We start from the raw sequence: 19,600 nt of genomic DNA on the forward strand, positions 1-19,600 counted from the left end.
TATATATATATATATATATATACTTGTGTGTGTGTGGTTAGAATTATCTCTTTTTCAAAATCATGTGGCTATATTCCATTGGCATTGGTTTTTTTCCTTTTTTTTTATTTATTCTTCTCTCATATATTATATCCCCACTGCAGTTTCCCCACCCGCCTCACTCCAATCTCTTCGGACATATTCTATTTTCTCCTTCAACTTCCCCTCAGAAAAGAACAGAAACATCAACCAAATAAGGTACAACAAGCTATACAATAAGACCAGGCACATAGTCTCACATTAAGGCTGGACAAGGAAACCCAGTAGGAGGAAGAGAGTCCCAAGGCAGGAAAACGAGTCAGAGACTGCCCCACACCTACTCTTAGGAATCCCACAAGAGCACCAAGCCATACAACCATAAAATATAGGCAAAGAACTTAGGTCAAACCCATAGAGGCTCCTTCCTATCTTTGAGCACACTTGAATACCAGTCACTTGATTCTGTGGGCCTGGTTCTTGTGGCATCGTTGCACATTCTGGTACCTCCAGTCCTTCTTCCTGCTCCTCCACAGGACATGAGTTCCACCTAATATTTGGATGTGAGACTCTGTATCTGCTCCCATCATTTGTTGGATGAAGTCTCTCTTATCTCTCCGGCGTTAATTATGCTGAGTTCCCATCCCAGCATATCCTACAGCAGGAAAATTGCAAGGGGATGGGTTGGTGTCTGAGTCCTTCTACTTGAGGCCTTGCCTGGTTGCAGAAGATGGCCAGTTCAGGCTGTGTATCCCCCTTTACTAGGAGTCTTTGTTAGTAAGATTCCTTTGTAGGGTTCTATGGAGTTTTCAATGCACTAGGTTTTTACTTCATCCCCAAAACTGGCCTCCCCACCCTCCAGTTCCAGTTCCCTCCACCCCTCCTCTTATTATCCTGTTCCCATCCCTACCTTGCTGTGGGATGTCTTTCTGTATGCTGTGAATAAGTGTGCCTCCCATTGGATAATAAATAAATTTGCATTGGCCTATGGCAGGGCAGGATGGATCCAGGTGGGAAAGTCCAAAAGAGATAGAGAAGACAGGCAGAGTGGAGAGAGGCAGCCTGCCACTCAAAGAGCAACAAGATGCCAGCAGACTGGTAATGCCATGGCCACATGGCAACATATAGATTAATAGAAATGGATTGAGTTAAGTTATAAGAGCTAGCTAGCAAGAAGCCTGAACCATAGGCCATATAGTTTGCAACGAATATTAATCCTCTGAGTAATTATTTTATAAGCGTCTGAGGGACCACAGGTGGGAAAGATTCATCTGTACCTCGGGGCTGGATAGGACCAGAGAAACTTCCCCTATACTACCCACCCCGAATCTACCCAGGATGTCTATTATACTTCCCTCCCCATGGAGACTTTTGTGTCATCCTCCCACACCCCACTCAGCTCTCCTTTTTACTTATCCTCTCTGGATCTGGGGACCATAACATGATTAGCATAATTATCCTTTACTTTACATCTGATATCCACTTACAAGTGAGTGCATAGCATGTTTGTCTTTTGGGGATGGGATCATGTCTCACAGGATAGCTTTACTCTATTTGCATCCTTTGGCCAGTAAATTTTATGATGTCATTTTTTAAACAGTTGAATTATGCTCTATTGTTTAAATGGACCACATTTTCTTTATCCCTTCCTTGGTGAGGACATCTAGGTTGTTTCTGGTTTCTTGGTATTATGAAGAAATATACTATGAATATAATTGAGCAAGTGCCCTTGTAGTATGATAGGACGTCCTTTGGGTGTAGGCCCAGGAATTATTATAGAACATTATTTTAAGAGGTGTTAAATGTTTTATGCTGTGAAACCTTTGTTTAGTGATGCAAAGATGTGTTGCATTCTTTTATGTTGCATTTGTTTAACTGTATGAAGCTGTGTTACTTTGACTGTCCAAAACACCTGATGGTCTAATAAAGAGCTGAACAGCCAATACCTGAACAGCGAGGTAGGAGAAAGGATAGGCAGGGTTGGCAGGCAGAGTAACTAAAAAGAAAGGATATATGGGATCAAAAGAATAAGGCAAGGAGGATTCTAGGGAGGATGTCCAGCCACCCAGTGACATTGCCAGCCATGTAGTAAGAGTGAAAATACTTTTGCAGAAGAAAGGAAAGGAAAAAGCCTAGAAGCAAAAGGTAGATGAGATAACTGAAGTTAAGAAAAGCTGGCTAGAAACAAGCCAATCTAAGTCTGGGCATTTATAAGGAATAATAAGCCTTCATGTCATCATTTGGAAGCTGGGTGGCGGCGCCCCGCAAAAGTTTAAAGAGCCCAAAGAGTAAAAAACAACCAAACAAAAAGGAATGGCATGGCTAGATCTTGAGGTAGATCAATTCCCAATTTTCTGGGAAACCACCATATTGATTTCCCAAATGGCTGTACAGGTTTGCAATCCCAACAGCAAAGAAGAAGTGTTCCCCTTGCACCACATCCTCCTCAGCATCAGCTGTCACTTGTGTTTCTGATCTTAGCAATTCTGACAGGTGTAAGATTGAATTTCAATGGGAAAAAAGATTTTCACCAACTATACATCTGACAGAGGGTTAACTTCCAAATATATAGTGAACTGAAGAAACTAGACATCAACAAACTAATTCAATTTAAAAATGGGGTACAGGTCTAAACAGAGAATTCTCAAAAGAGGAATCTTAAATGTCCAAGAAACATTTAAATAAATGTTCAACACCTGTAACCATTAGACAAACGTAAAGCAAGATTTCATTGGTATTGAATATCAGACTTGTTTTTTTCTCTTTTATTTTTTTCAGTGCCTCTGGGCTAATTTTGTTATTTGAGTGTAGAAAACTCTATCCACAAAATATGTGGTAAGTCAGAGAAATTTAATAGTAGTAAATAAAGTCTGTTTAATGAGTCGAAAATGACTTTATTTCTTTAAACATAATGCTACAACATCTCCTGTTTTATATTACTACTATTGTGCTTCTTGAATTTTTCTACAGGAATTTCTCTACATATAACTTTTGTTGTTGTTGTTGTTGTTTTTTTTTTTTTTTTTTTTTTTTTTTTTTTTTTTTTTTTTTTTTTTTCAGAGACAGGGTTTCTCTGCATAGCTTTGCACCTTTCCTGGAGCTCACTTGGTAGCCCAGGCTGGCCTGGAACTCACAGAGATCCGCTTGCCTCTGCCTCCCAAGTGCTGGGATTAAAGGCGTGTGCCACCACCGCCCGGCTTCTACATATAACTTATATCCATTTTTCATTTAAATTTTAATTTTAAAATGGGAATATAAGGCCTAAAAGTATACCTAGCTTGAAACTTTTTCATGTATTTCTTATAGTCATGGTATTTTAGACAAATAATACAATTACATATTTCATTTTTATCCTTAGTACACCAAGAATAATCATCATGTTGACACGGTGATGACAATTTTGACAAATACATGACATTATTGTAAATATATGAGATTCCTGACACTTAGCAGGAGTTTAACAAGTGTTCCTTGTAGTTGTCTGTTGGATCATTTTCACAGTTGCTATGGTGACCTAGAGTCACAGACTCTGACAAATTTCTGTATAATTTGTGATGAAAAAAATTTAGAAAATTTTCAGAACAGAAAGCCTGCATTCAAAGGAGCAAATCTCATTAATCGATTAATTAGTACTTCTCTGGGTACAAATAGTTTTGATCACAAGCCTGATTTGAATATTTAAGAGAAGCTGTTAGCTGCACTCGAGCAGAAAGGGACATTTCTATCACAGCAAGTCATCTGACATCGTAATTACTCTCTGGGTCAGTGGGAAAAAGAGGAAGTGAGAGTTTCATGTTTCAAGCACAAATCAACTTCCATAAAAGGCAGCAGCACCACTCTTTCTAATCAGAAGTGAACATCAATTTCTCCATTCCTTTGAATTCAGAGTTAGATTAATTTCTTTACTGGTGTCCCCCTGTAAAACCTTGAAATGCTGTAAGTAAAGTGCTGGCTGTGAATGTATGAGGACATGAGTTCTATCTAGCGCAGCCACATGAAAGTGGCATAGTGTCATGTAATCCCAATGCTGGAAAAGCAGAAGTGGATGGATCTCTGGGACACGCTGGCCAGCAACCTTGGTATAACTGGCAAACACCAGGCTAGCGAGAGACCTCAGGTTAACATTTGTATATCACTTTAGCAACATTGAAGAAAGCTGTCCACTAGTTAGACAGCTGGCAGCAAGTGTCGGGAAGGAAGGAAGGGTGCTATTTGTTTATACAGAAGGCTGCCCTTCTGTGAAGTGCCAAGCATGCAAAAATCTTCGTGGCTCAGTCCGCAGAGACCTTCTTACATGGGACTACAGCACAGTCCTCTAGCTGTTCTGCATCGGGTCTCATTACCTGTAATCTCTCACAATGCACTTCGCAAACTTTTATTTTGTAAAAACAATCAGTATTTTAGGCGTTGGGGGGCCACATAGCCCTCCTCATAACTGAACAACTCCTCTTCCTTTTTCATGTGCAAACTATAAAAAACATTTTTCCTGTGAATGATTGACCGTGCTTCAAGAAATCACAATCTGCAAAGTAAGCAGGGAGGCTGTCGCTCCTGCCATCGATGTCCTCTTGTCATCAGTGTACCAGCATTTTGTTTCTGCTATCAGAGTTGATGCATCCTCTGCCATTCTTAAGCACCAAATACAAAGAACATTACACACACACACACACACACACACACACACACACACACACCACACTTTTTCACATCAGCCTCCATACAATCAAAATACAACGTGAATTGTTGGTTATGATTGCACACATTTACACACATACACACACTAATTTTTATATCAGCTTCTATACAATCAAAATACAATGTGAATTGTTGGTTATTATTGCACATACTTACACACACACACACACACACTTAGAGACAATAATGAGCTTCTGCTCATTCAAAACCAATAATAAAGTATTCTGTCCAAAATTTAGCATCTGGCCTCCAATAAATTACTATCATTAAAAATATCTTTGCCTGGATCCACACTAGTATGGAGATAGCACTTAACTCTCTTAATTATTTTACTACTTTTTTTGTTTTGTTTTTTGTTTTTTTCAAGACAGGCTTTCTCTGTGTAGCTTTGCGCCTTTCCTGGGACTCACTTGGTAGCCCAGGCTGGCCTCGAACTCACAGAGATCCGCCTGGCTCTGCCTCCCGAGTGCTGGGATTAAAGGTGTGCGCCATCACCGCCCGGCCTATTTTACTACTTTTAAAAATTAAAGTTGTGTCCTATAAACACATTCCTGTCACCCTGAGAACGTGAGAGTATTAGTTATTCCTTGTTCTCCCAATATTTCAGATTTTACGAAATGTCCCAGAAGTATTTTTATACCTCAAATTTGAACCCACTTTTACTATGATAATTCCACCTTGCCTTTTGGCTTTTATTTGGATTAACAAGGATCCTTTCATGGGCTCTCAAGTATCAATTTACGTGTAAGGTTCTGCTTATCTGTATGCACACGTCTGCTCTAGGATTCACTGCTGTTATCTTTGCTGTCTCTTTACTGATTGGACTCAGATCTTGACCTCCTTCAAACATTTTTAACTTCTCATTTTTCCCTCCCATCCATTAAAGCTTCCTTTTTATATTCAGACTTTTGGGACATAGCCATAATTTGTCTAAACCCAATCTACCAATGTTTTTCTCAAAAGAAGATTCTCCATGAAGCTTGTAAATCAGGGAGCTCCTCATCTGAAATGGGAAGACAATTTATTTCTTCCTCTATTCATATTTTCTTCCTTGTTCTTAAAGATATACCTTGTTTCCATGATGGTTCCAAAGAATAGGTTTCCTACAAGTGGCTTATTTCTTAAGAATTTTTATGTTCTCTTATACCAGGATGGCAATCAAGCTCAATTAGTGCCCAGTCATTATTTGAGGACATAAGTAGATTTTTGTTATGATTTACCTTTTAATATAAAATATCATAATCCTACTCCCCCCAATCTCTCTTCTGTATTCATTAAAATCCTCCAGTTCTCTTCTTATTACTGTTTGTTGGAAATTGCCTTTGGCTGATGATGCCTCTGCATAGTTCATTTTCTCTATTGTTATTTCCTTATGATTCTGGTGGTTTCATGTTTGCTCTTGGCCTGTATCACACAATGGAAGCCTACCAGCATATTTCATGTAAGTGATGGTGTATTAAAGCATGGTGCACTTATAAATTAGGAGGTGCTTGGACAGTATGATATTGGCTTAGCCATCCTTGTCAGGGCATGGAGGGTTGTTTTCAAGTTTGCTCACTAACTCTTACCCTTCATGAATAACATTGCCTGCTCCACCAATTTCTCCTTAAATACCCTTGGAGACCAATAAACTTGAATATATTCTGGGACTCTGCCAAGGACTGCTATAGCTCGTCCCTGAATTCTGCTGCAGAGGGAAAAAGGTTGGGAAATTGTTTTCTCCCCAGAGGCTCTGGCTGAGAACATCTCGCTCTTGATTTCCACCCTTTCTCCATCAGCTAAAGAGCTACCTGGCTCTCAAGAGAGCTAAAATGGGCTGCAATCCTAAAAGGGAAAAGAAGTTCACGACTTCCAGTAAGGAAGCTTTATATGAACATTCACAGACAAATCAGAGTAAGACTGGCATATACATTTAAATGAAATACAAAAATTATCACTCAAAAATGTGTCTTGAAAGCATGTGGAATCTTACAAAGATGGCAAAAAATAATGTGACTATTTAACATCATTTTAATTGCTTTCAAGAAATTTATTTATGGAATGAAAATAAAGAGAAATATCAGTGAGTAGAGAACGTGTTCTGCAAACTCAAAAACCTTGAGACCTGTACCAAAATATTTCAATCACAGTACAGCCGTGCATTGAGATGAATCTTAAATTCATTACCTGTTGCTTATTCCCTAAAAGTGAGAGGGAGGCATTTGTACTTCACCTGTCTGCACATTTAAAATAACCTCAAAATGAGTAATGTAGATTTATATTTTGAAATAAATATGTAATTGCTTAGCAAATGAATAGTTTTATTGATTGATGAAGCAATGGCTTCAAATCCTAATGCTATTATAGTTAAGAAGGACCTGTAGGCTTATAAAAAATGGAGCCTTAAGCTCAAGATGTCATGCACTTTATCTTCAAAGGAGTTACTGTTGAATGTGTTGGCATTTACTATTACACAATAATATGAAAGAAAATTTACATAATCAAAAATAATGCCCTTTAAGAAAGAATTACATGTTATTCAATTTACCGGTTTTACCTTGAGAGATCCAAACCATTATCTATACATAATGCTCAAAACTTTATTTTAATAAATAATATATGATCCAATAATCGATACATGTCTTTTTGCAATAAAAAATCTTAACATTTTAGAAGTTTCTCAAATTTATACAAATATACAACATACATTTTAAAAAGTTGGTCAAAAGATAATTTTTGTATTATCAATAATATGCATTAATTTTTACAATGTAAAAATAATTTTCTTACCCATATCTGACATTTCAGGCACAGTAACGATGTATGGTCCATCCGTGAACTTTGGTGCATTGTCATTGATATCTTGCACTTTGATGATGAACTCGGATTCAGGTTCAAGAGGCTTGTTTGTCCGTCTGTCAATAGCCTGGGCATGAAGCACATAGTGAGTCTTCTGCTCTCTGTCCAGGCTTTTGGTGGAGTGGATGTCACCTGTAGTGTCATCGATGATAAATATAGTCCCAGCACCTTCCCCAGTGAGGATGTACTTGACAGATCCATCACCTTTGTCGGAGTTGGAGTGCAGCTGGAAAACAGACCCAGGCAAAGTCAGCATGATTTATATTCTGATGACATATATTTTCCAAATATTATCAAGAGATTGAGACTTGAGCTTTCTTTTATACTGTGAACTACATGCTACCACAGCCATTGCCTTTCTTATAGTTTTCTCTACTTTATATTAAGTAGATCTTGATTTCTCTGAGATTCAATAACTGTATAAAAAACTGATAAACAGTATGTTTTTATTTTTAAGAATCACCATTGTCTTTCTTCTGATTTAACATGACACAGTGTAATATAAAGTTGGGAAAAGTCATTTCCATTACTGCTTTCCATGCCTGGGGGAATAACATTTTCATTAGGAAATTATTATGAAAATTATCCAACTCTGATTGTTGACGTTAGGTCTTGAAAGAGTAAGTAGGAGAAACTGAAGTTAAAAACTAAACCATCAATTTTTCAAAAGCCCACAGATGTATCACCAAGGTACCAGTTTCATGATTTGTAGAATTAAAAGTGTAATATCATTTAGGATAAATATTTTCAATTAGAAATTATACATTTTGTTGCTATTTTTATTCACAAAGGGCTTGAAAATATGACAAAATCTCGTTAGTGGTGAAATAGTTAATAAGTAATATTGACAAATGATTACATTTTTCTTTTCTTAAAATGAAAAAAGTATATAAGGTTCTTTTATAAATGTTAATTCTGTAGAAAATGGCTTCTGTAAAAATATTTTAGAATTTAAATAAATAAACCTCACTAACAAGAAGATAACATAGCAACTTTATGTCATTTAAATCTATGTGGATGATTTTAAATGGCATAGATTAAGTTGCAGGTAACTCAGTTAAGATTCTACTTTAATTTGATGTATGACACCACATATAAATAAAGTTGACAGCTAGGGGAAGACAAGTACTTTTGTGAAACCACAGATGTATGGTTTGAAGCATTGTCTCTCCCTCCCAAGAGATCAGAGTGGTTTCCTCTGTATGGAGACTTTGTTTGAATAAACTCAACTATTCACCCTCAACTTATTTCTGATATGAGGGACAATGAGAATACATTGGCCTGGTGCTCAACTAGGCAATTAGAGTGGCTGGCCAGTGAATCCCAGGAACCCAATTGTGTCTTCCTCCCCCAAACTGAGATTATAAGCATTTATCATTGTGCTCAGATTAAAAAAAAGTATCTTATGATTATGAATCTGTTGCTTGCATGTAAGTAAATTCATCATGTGCAAAATGCTCATCACTTATGAAGCAGACACTGGTAATCTGACAAAGCAACCCATTTCAGCCCTTCTCCATCTTTACAATCATTTGTGACTAACTCAGTAAAGCATCAAAGTTGTTGTCTCGGCATCTCTAAGAGCTGTTGTGAAATACTTGTTACTAACATTATAACATGAGAGATCATTTGGAAATATTTTTGTTATTCTAAAATAAAAATATGTATTTATAATATTAACTATTATAACTTACATACTTGTCAAGAAATGTTTTCTGATATTTCAGGAGTAATTTTAGAAAGACATAGCCATGCTTAAAATAACCATCAGAATATATGTGGTGATCACCTATATACTCAGTAAAATTACAGAGAAAATTTAGGGTTTTTTTTAATACTTGTACTATATTTGAATAAAAGGCATTCATGTATATATATATATATATATATATATATATATATATATATATATATATATATACTAGAATAATTATAATTAAAGTTTTCAATATGAAGCATATATTCAAATTTTTCTCAGTATGTATTTTGCATAGATTTTTGTAAATTAGTCAGATAAAATAAACATGTCAGTAATTTTTATGAGTTTATCTTTTTAGGCATGAATCTAGTCCTTCACTCATGATATTTTCACAATTTGTAAAGCAATTAACATGGATGTCCCAGAATTTATGATTAATTTGAACATAGTTTATCACTGGTAGTTTATAAATGTAATATCCAATTTATAAAATTGGATAACATTACTAAGAGTTACATCAAAATATTATAAAATATATTTTGGAACTATCACATCAATTGTTCATAATACATAGCTTGAATATTTAAGTAATGGAGATGATTATTTTATTGATTAAATTTTTAATCTTTTAGTAAACTTGATTGAAGCTTGAAATCATTATTTCAATGTAGCAACAATGGAAACTATTACATTAGGATTTAATTCATTGATTAATAATTTATATAATTTTGATGATTACTGCTTCTGAAGGAGCAAAGTGATCCGTTGAGGATAAGCACCTCTCCACCTTTGCAATGATTTATGACTAACTGAGAAAAGCATCAAAGTTGTTGTCTCAGCATCTCTAAGAGCGGTTCTGAAACACTCTTTACTAATATTATAATATGAGAGATCATTTTGTAATATTTTTGTTATTCTGAAGTAAAAATATATATTTATAATATTAACTATTATAATAGTTGTTCTTTCTTTTTCTATCCTTTCTCCGTTATTCATTTACTCTGCAGTAAGTTTGAGCCTAAGAAAACCACACCCATTGGACTATGGATTTTTGTTTAATAAAAGATTTCTAAGTACCCAGACGGATCACAGCATGTACATTAGGCCTTAGGAAAAAAGAGACAAGACTCCAGGGGGAAGAATGTATGAGAGTATTGGAACTAAGAGAGAAGAAATGAGGTGCTTCCACACAGGGTGTGTGTTCAATTGAAGGATGAGACATAAAACAAAACATAGCAAGGTTTAGAAACAAATAAATGGTTTATTACCTAGATCTAGGCAATAGTAACAGAGATATTTTACTTTGCATGTGGTTCAAAATCAGGCTATAATTAAAAAGTATTAAGAGTAGAATAAGAAAATTATAAATATTCAGAACTATTAAATCAGAACACTGATTTAATAGCTACTAAAATGGTATTCGTTTGCTTTAATTTTAAAATGTAAATTAAAAAAAAATTGGAAAGTACCACAATATTTTGTGGAGAAAATATTCCAACTAATGCTGATTTATTTTTTCTGAAAATACCTCTTGATTCCACAATGACTGAACTTTTGCTGGGTCCTGCAGCCATATTAAAACTTGCCTTGAGAGTATTGTAGTTGACCTGCTATCCAATGTGTACTTAGCTTGATAATGTTTAATATGCCTTTAAGAAAAGACAATGTAACCAAACTTGCTGTCCTTGGATTTCTCATGCAATTATCTTCTATAACTTAAACTAAAAGCCTAATTTTAATATGTCTATAGAGCCTCCCATGTCCTTGACCCAGAATTTCTCTCCCCCCCCCTCTCTCTCTCTCTCTCGTGTGTGTGTGTGTGTGTGTGTGTGTGTGTGTGTGTGTGTGTGTGTGTGTGTGTGTGTGTGTTATGGAATCATTTGCTTTGCTTCCAATGTGTTGAAAGCAACATTAAACAAAACACATATTCCATAAATGTCAGAATTAACTTGTGGATAAAATCTTTTTTGTAACTTCAAGTGCTTATCTGGGTCAGTGAACGTCTTGGTACAAGTTCCTATTGCTGTGACAAAACACTATGACCAAAAAGCAAGTTGAGGAGGAAAGCATTTATTTGGCTTGTAGTTCCAGTTCATACTCTGTCATTGGAGGAATTCAGAACAGGAACTCAAGCAGGGCTGGAACCTGGAGGAAGGAGTTGATGCAGAGGCCAAGGAGATGAGCTACTTACTGGCTTCCTTCCCCTTGGTTTAGTCAGCCTGATTTCTTATAGAACCCAGGGCCACCAGCACAGGGTTGGCAACAATCACAATAGGCTAGGCTCTCCCACATTGATCACTAATTGAGAAGATGTCTTACAGCTGGATCTCATGGAGGCATTTCCTCAACTGAGCCTCCATCCTCTCTGGGTCAAGTTGACACACAAAAATACAGCCAGTGCAGTTAGGGTTAGGGAAGTAACTTTTTTCTTTGTATGACTCTGTTAAATATTTTTTAAAATAATTCTCTCACTCCTTTTTTAGACTCTGTTTAATATGTTATTCAATAAATACTGATCACTTTATTACAGATACAGATTTATACAAAGAATAACACATAGGCAACATGTACAGACAGGTCAGACACATGATAGATATGCCATGGACAGAGCATTAACCACAAACTAATAAAAGATATAAGTTAAAAAGTGGTGAATTCAAATTTGGGCTCATTATTGCTCAAATTAATCTAAGAGAATATTTCTGTCTCATTCTTTTAATATAGCACTGATATATTTTGGTGCCTTCTCTAAGTTTTCTTTAGTACATTAATTAACATTTCTATTAAAATAATAACAGGGTCTTATAACATGCAGAATGAGGAATAAATATCCAGACTTCTGAAATTTTGTGAAGGAGGTTACACTGTCATTTTTGTGGGCTATTGGAAGTAGAGAAACTTCTCGTGTGTCTAATTGCATAATAAACAATGATAATCAGTTCCACTTTAGCAGACAAAGAGAAAAAGGGGTGAAGAAGAACAACAGGAAGGTTGTCACCCAAGGAAATAGTGTGAACAATTTTCTTGCGTTACCTTCATGGAGTGTCTTTTTCTTGGTGTTAAATAGAAACATATGGCATTCCCATAGCTAATGTGACACACATGAATTCACTCCAGAAAACTATTTATGCACCCTAGACCACATTAGGGTTGTGACCTAAAAATTTATAGCTTTCACTCCAATGCACAGTTGCTCACTAGGATAATATGTGATTCCTTAGAGACGAATAATTTTCAAAAGGTTAAGGACATGGTGGCAGAGTCATTAATTTTGAAAGTTGCTTTGAGTTAGGACTTCAAGCTCTATTACAAAGGTGGGTCACTGAGTTAAAAATGGAATATAATATGCTGTATAACGTTTGTGTAGGAGAAGTGCTTATGCTTATAGTTCATTGGAGAAAAAATAAGGGTAGACATCCAGTGTTAGCAACCCAGCATTATCAAACCAATACTGTTTTGATAAAAATTTGGGTAAAGCAATGTGGGATATGAAAGTCACAGTAATTTGTGTTCCTGACAATTACTAAATCTAGCTTTAAATTATGCTATGTTTTTAAAGTTTTAGCATGAAAATAACAAGTCACTGCTATATTAACTAATTCATGTTGTCCCAAACACATCAAATACTAGCAATATCTTGGTACTTACATACCAGTTTCTCTGTGCAAAATGATAAAATAATCATATCTTAAAATTAGTTTATAAAATATATTATAGAAATGTTAATACTTATTCAATCAACAAGGAATTAACATGGTAAGAAAAACAAAACAACATTTTGGAAAGGATGGGAAGATAAACAATTTGGTATCATCAGTATGAAAATATATTTTGAATAAAAATTTATCATCTAAATTTTAATCAGATTTGCATTTATTCCTGGAGAAGTAAACTAATAAGTGAGGAATAGGAGGGCAAAGAAACCAAAGGCAAAATTAGATATAATATTAGTCTCCTCAATAGAAGATTGAAAATGTCATAGTGTCAAACCCTTCACTGGAATTTTGGAATGGTCCATCTTGTTGTTCTTAGTATTTAGGCACTACAGAATATGTACAGTGGTTAAGAATTTCCTTTTTAATTGTTGAGAAAACTCTAAAAGTGATCAAATAACTGGAATTGAAATGAAGTTCATAGCATATATGTGTGCCTATAATGACACATCGGCTCTCTTTTGTCTCTATCAGAGTCTACCTAGTGAAGAAAGAGGTGGTAAGTAACAGTAAAACAAAGAATAGTAATCTCAGAGAACATTTCAATTCCAGAAATATTGACCCATATCCAATTTGCAAACATCAAAGTTAAGGAGAGTTATTAATGTATCTGATTCAAATGAAGAAATGCTATTCATGTTCGCTTGTTTTGTTTTCACAGGTAAACAATGTTGACACACAAGAGAGGAAAGAGAAATGAATTAGATGTATTCTCAAAAATTAATGTGAAAATAAAGTAAAAGACAGCTATTTAATATGACCAACATTTTTAGTTCTTTTAACAGTTTGTTTGGGGGTACCAACAGTGTTTTTTTTTTCTTTTTTCTTTTTTTGTTTTGTACTTTTTAATCAATAACTTGGTTACAGCTCTGAGAAAACCATCAGAATGGCATTCTGACTAGTCTACAATCATATCAATGATGAGAAGAGGACAGTTACCAGAAATACATAACTGATATGTATTATGCTGAGAGGTAACAACTAATTCAGTTACAGGAAGAGAGAAAGAGAAGGGGTGGAATAAAGAATGAATATCAGATATTGTTGGAGTATTGTAAAAACGCTGCAATTTTAAATGCAGGCTGTGTTATGCTCGACATTAGGAACATAGATCTTTATCTGGCAAGAGATAGTTCATAGAAATGAATAGGAAGGAACTGGAAGTGAGGACATTGTTTCATTTTAAGGACCAATTTGATTATATTAATTATATAGTAAAGAAAAATAATATACCATATTACAAGAAAGAAAAAATGAAAAACTGAGACAATTTAGTGCATCATTGCTGTTTTGGAAATGTTTGAGGCCTCAACAAGAATCAAAGAGAGGTCTCTGTAAATTGACGAAGAATGTATTGTTTCCTGGATAGTTTGAAAATGGCTGAAGATCTACTCAATTATTCTAACCCAGGGAGAACTATCTAGAACTTATGGCCAATTAAAGTTATTGGAAAATATAACTTTCATGTCTTAAGTAATCAAGTTTGGAGGATTTGCTGTAGAGCTTCGAAGATTCTAACTTACAATTCTGATTACAGACATAAAGAAAATACATTTCAGAGCTACAACAATGCTTAACAAGTTGACATCTTAGGGGACGATATTAACAGAATGAAAGAGTCACTTTAGAAATATTACTAGCAGATTTCTAAAATACGATGCCAGTATGATCACAGGAGCATGGGGAGAATAAGGGGAAAGGAGAGGATATCAGGGAATTACATGGATGTGAGCTCAAAGATGGGAACCGCATGAAGTGGGAGAGTGGAGACTTGTGAGCTGTGTTGTATCATAACCAGCTGAGACTTATAAAGGACCATTGTGGTTAAAAACTAGTAAGAGACAAACAAGAGATTAAAAAGATAATTGCAGAAACTAATACAGTAAGAAGAAAAATGATGAAGGTAACATTTATCAAAGTGATACTAAGTGAAAGTAGTAAAACCTGTTCCTACCATGTATATTGTCTGGAAGTGAAGTTTCTACAAAGTACTTGGTCTGGATCATAAATTGAAAGAGTGATCAAGCAAAACATAATATTTGGCAACAATTACTGAAAAAAAAATGAAGTTTCAATTGGTCATTGAAGGACTAAATAAGATTGTGGGGCATACATGGGCTGCAAAGAGGGTGCTGAGAGAAATTCAGATAAATAGAGCTTAAGCTTTAAGGTGTTGACGCAGAGAGTGGATACAAATGGTGAGAAAAAAAGTTAGCTCAAGTTATTTATGCTATGATAAGATACTAAAAAAAAAGAGATAGTGTCAGGACATAAACAACTTGTAAATAGGGTGATTGGTTTGTTCTTTCACCCCCTCCTAGGGTTTGGAGGTTTTCTGATATAAAAGAAGCTTACTGCCTGTCAATAAAGGAGTTCTTGTTTGACTTGACTCCCTGCTGTGTCTGATTGTCTCCAGGTAAGAGGGAGGCTGGGAAATAGGTGAGCAGTGCACATTTGCCTCTCCTTGGTTCCAGGCAGGTCTCCACATAAGATACAGAAATATTGGAGGGATTCTTAAACACTCTACTTGGGCATTATAATTGAGATGTCCCCACATGAGGTCTCAAAGAGAAAGATGATATTTCAATATAGAGTCTGGAGTTCATAATAAAAATTTGATTAATTTATTTTTTAACACAAAAGGTGCACAAAGCTAATAATTACAGAAATAAAGCTAGACAATACTATTGGTGAACTAAGAATAAAGGACAAAGGATAGACTGAATTCAGAAGCCTGAACTGCAATATCCAAGAAAAGTGATCCAATCCCACTTGCTTAGATAGGTTCTTCTTTGATGATACGTAAGAATTTGATCTTTTTTGGACGACATTCCTAAAGACTGTTCTGAGTTCCCAGACTTTTTCATCAAGTTTCCCAGGTATTTCCACTCAATTCTTGTTAATTCATTCCTTCTTGGATCTCTTGGCTTTGTAAACTTGTTTCTCTCTCTCATTTCTATTTCTGTTTATAGTCACAGATCTGACCTGAATTCACAAACCCCAAATAATTAACAATTAATGAAGCCAATTCAATATAACTGAAGAGAAGAACTATATATATCTTCACTATGTTCCAGGAAATATGCCAATGTAAATTTAACAAAATCCAGTGTCCTCGTGAGTTTCCATTGCCAAGAGTGCAAGGAAAAACACAGACCCATACCTGGACAATGTTCCCAGGAAATCATCATCGACAGCTTCATTTCCTTTTGGGAAAATTTTTTCACAAGGTAGAACACTAAATCCCAAGTCCCCATCCTTGCTTCTCTTCCTTAAAAAAATCTCAAGGGACTAATCTTCAGAAATTTCTCATGACAGTTTCCCTTGGACATTCATCTTTTTGAATATTTTATCTCAATAGACAGAAATAGATATAATATCACAAATAAATGATTGTTATTAGATAACATAGATTTTAAAAGAAGGGGAAATCGAAGAACCAGCTAAAGCTAATTCAACACAAGGAAGCAAAACACAGCATTCCAATACAAAGATCTTTCACTCTGGAAATTTAGGATGTGGGAGTGGCAAAGATGGGAGATAAAATGGACTAAAGCCTGAGAAGGATGTCTTCAGGGATGCTCACCAAGTTTCCCAGCCAGCCTTGCAGTGTCACTCAGCTCATGCAGAGTCCTCAGAAAGCAGCATGATGAAATTAAAATTCTACCATATCTGCTGGTGTGTGTTTTCCTTAGTTCAGTTCGTGAGCAATGGAAACGGCATTCAGAACTTTTAAACTGAGTCCAAGTTGTTCAGTTGAACACCTGAATTTTCTTTATCTTTTCTCTCCCTCCCTCCCTCGCTTCCTCCCTCCTTCTTTCTTTCTTCCTTCCTTCCCTTTCTTCCTTCCTTCTCTTCCTTCCTTCCTTCCTTCCTTCCTTCCTTCCTTCCTTCCTTCCTTCCTTCCTTCCTTCCTTCCTTCCTTTCTTTCTTTCTTTCTTTCTTTCTTTCTTTCTTTCTTTCTTTCTTTCTTTCTTTCTGTGTATGAGTTTGAGTTTGAGTCAGAATAAATAACCAGAGCTGTCTGACTCTCCCATCTCTTAATTGAGCTTAATATCATATTTTGATATGCATTTGTATCTTGGTTTTTTCTTATCATTTTTCAATTGTTTTCTGATTCTGTCTTTAGAAAATCTACTGAAAACACCCCTTTCAAAAGGTGCCCTTGGTTCATGTATTTCTCATACTTTCTCCTGTAGATTACTCAGTGTCCCCTGCCTTGTAGCATTAACTCTGTTTATTTTCTCCCCATGCCAAGGCATTCATGCAAAAATCTCACAGAATTTCAAAACTTTGAATCTGATTATTTCACAGATGAAAATTTCCCCAGGATCTACAAGTGAATAATGCCTTACTTTTTGTTATCTCTGCTTATCTTTTCATCTTTTGGATGCTTATCATTCATGCTAAATTAAAATAAAAACAGAACAAATTGCTTTCTAAATTGGTAATATTTTAAAACTAATTATTTTAAACAAGTATTCTCTATTTTCCTGCCTGGATTTAAGTGATTTCTTTTCAATTTTAGTTAATTTTATACATCCCATTTTTGATGGTTGATATAATCAAATTGACAGAATTTAGAATCAATTAGGAGAAAAAGAGACTGCACAATAGACCATACAAACAGTCTGCTGCTCCATAATGGGTTCATAGAATTCCATATTAGCCTATCACTCATCACTCTGTACATACTACAGCATCATCTATACTGTGTGCTATCTCTCCAGTCTTACTTTTCTCTCACTGAGGGTAGAACCATAATCCCATTCACTTTGTTCCATTGCATGAATATTTTTACTGCTAATAAGTACTATTTTAAAATAAAATATGATTCAAATTTTCATAACTAATTCTTTTTACCACTATTATGCATTTATCTAAAGAATCCTACAGCACATGCAGTGCCATGGTCCATGAGACTCTGTAAACATTCAGCCTATTGATATTGTTCATGTTGGGCCCCAGATATAGAAAGTTAAGTGTCTATTGCTGAATCATGTACTTGAGAAACAGAGCCCAGAGATCTCTGAGATGAAGCTGATCTAAATGCCCCCTTGCTGATGCTAAGTTTCATGGTACCACAGGGAGTCATGTAAGCTTCTGAAAGATGAATGCAACCAATTGGCATATAATGCCTATGAACCATATCAATAACCAGCATCGCATAATTACCCTAAGAGTACAATACTCCCATGAATACAAAGGTAGTAACCAATAATTATTAGACATAACCTGATCTTAAATATGGAAAACATGCTTGCCACTGTAAACCTAGCCAGCTACTCATCATACCAGCAATGGTACAGTCATGGATCTTGAAGGAAAATAAAAACTATAAGCAAAACTTTAATAAAACAGTGTAATGCAAACTATATTCTAAATACGTGTCCCTATACGCACAAACAAGTGTAATCCTAACTCATCTTTGTGGAAATTCACTTTTCAACAGACAAAGAACAATACAGAATACCACAATCAATCAAAATGTAGAGTTGTGGAGCCCAGTTCTAGTGGAGAGATCTAAAAGGCACTCCTACATCCAAGGCTCAGAAGACATTGTGGAAGATGGGGAGGAAAGGTTATCATAGCAAGCAGATCAGAGAGTTTGCTGAGATACTGTATCTCCTAGTAATGTCAGAAGATACACACATAAAGTCTCACCCGCATGACTGCCTAAACATGAGCTGGGCAGGGAAATCAACAATGGACAAATGACAAGTTGGGAAGGAGGATGTCCACAATGCCTCTGTCCTGCACAAAGAACTATCAACAATTGAGTGATGGTGAGAATAGGAGAAACAGTCTTCTCTAAGGAAGAGTATACTGACTGGTTACCCAACACCACTGGATCACCTCTGAAAAGGTACATATGAGTACTATTATATAGAATGAGAAGGCTATATTTAGAAATATATGTATATACAGATATGCATGTAACAACAATTAATAAAAACAAAGAAGTCATGAATTTTTAGGAGAACAAGCAGGATGATATGAGAGTATTTGGAGGGTACAAAGGAAAGGCATAAATTAGTTAAACTATAATTTCAAAAGAAATAATTTAAAATGGATATACCATGCAAAATATGTCAAGAAAGTTAAACAAAAAAAGTAACAAACTGATAAAAGAAAGTTGGAGGAAATAGGAAGGAATGAAGGAATTCCAAAGTATTCCTATCAGATGGCCATCCACTACAGACAATGCATCACTAAAGTCTCAACTGTTCTCATTGCGTAAGGACTGGTCATGTCTATAGAAACATGACAATAGCAAATGATAGGTAGATAGACAGGCAGATAGATTATAGATAGATAAAAATATAGACAGATTGATAGAACTCAGATATATCGAAAATTGATTATTATTAAATGCACAGATATGTAACAGGGTGATGAATAGTGATTTTATAGATAACAAAAAAGATGGAAAGTGTGGTATTGTATTCCCCCAAATATTGTGCATGCTAATAAACTTATCTGGGGTCAGAGACAGAACAGCCACAATATTAAACATAAAGGATAGGCAGTGGTAGCACATGCCTTTAATCCTAGCATTCCAGAGGCAGAAATCCATGTGTTCAATGATACAGACAGGCATGGTGACTCATCATGCCTTTAATCCCAGAAAGCAAGCCTT

General features: G+C 35.4%; 1 protein-coding gene across 8 annotated transcripts in view; it reads right to left on the minus strand.

Moving 5' to 3' along the window:
- Nucleotides 1-19,600, minus strand: part of Cdh18 (cadherin 18) — an 860,101-nt gene that overhangs the window by 205,630 nt on the left and 634,871 nt on the right. For all 8 annotated transcript variants that reach the window (XM_016000295.3, XM_042261387.2, XM_016000299.3 and 5 more), the window contains one exon: nt 7,480-7,774. In XM_016000295.3, the coding sequence (XP_015855781.1) occupies nt 7,480-7,774 (295 nt within the window). The remainder of the gene's footprint in view (nt 1-7,479; nt 7,775-19,600) is intronic.

The sequence above is a fragment of the Peromyscus maniculatus genome, chromosome 15, assembly GCF_049852395.1.
Source record: "Peromyscus maniculatus bairdii isolate BWxNUB_F1_BW_parent chromosome 15, HU_Pman_BW_mat_3.1, whole genome shotgun sequence".
Lineage (NCBI taxonomy): Eukaryota > Metazoa > Chordata > Mammalia > Rodentia > Cricetidae > Peromyscus > Peromyscus maniculatus.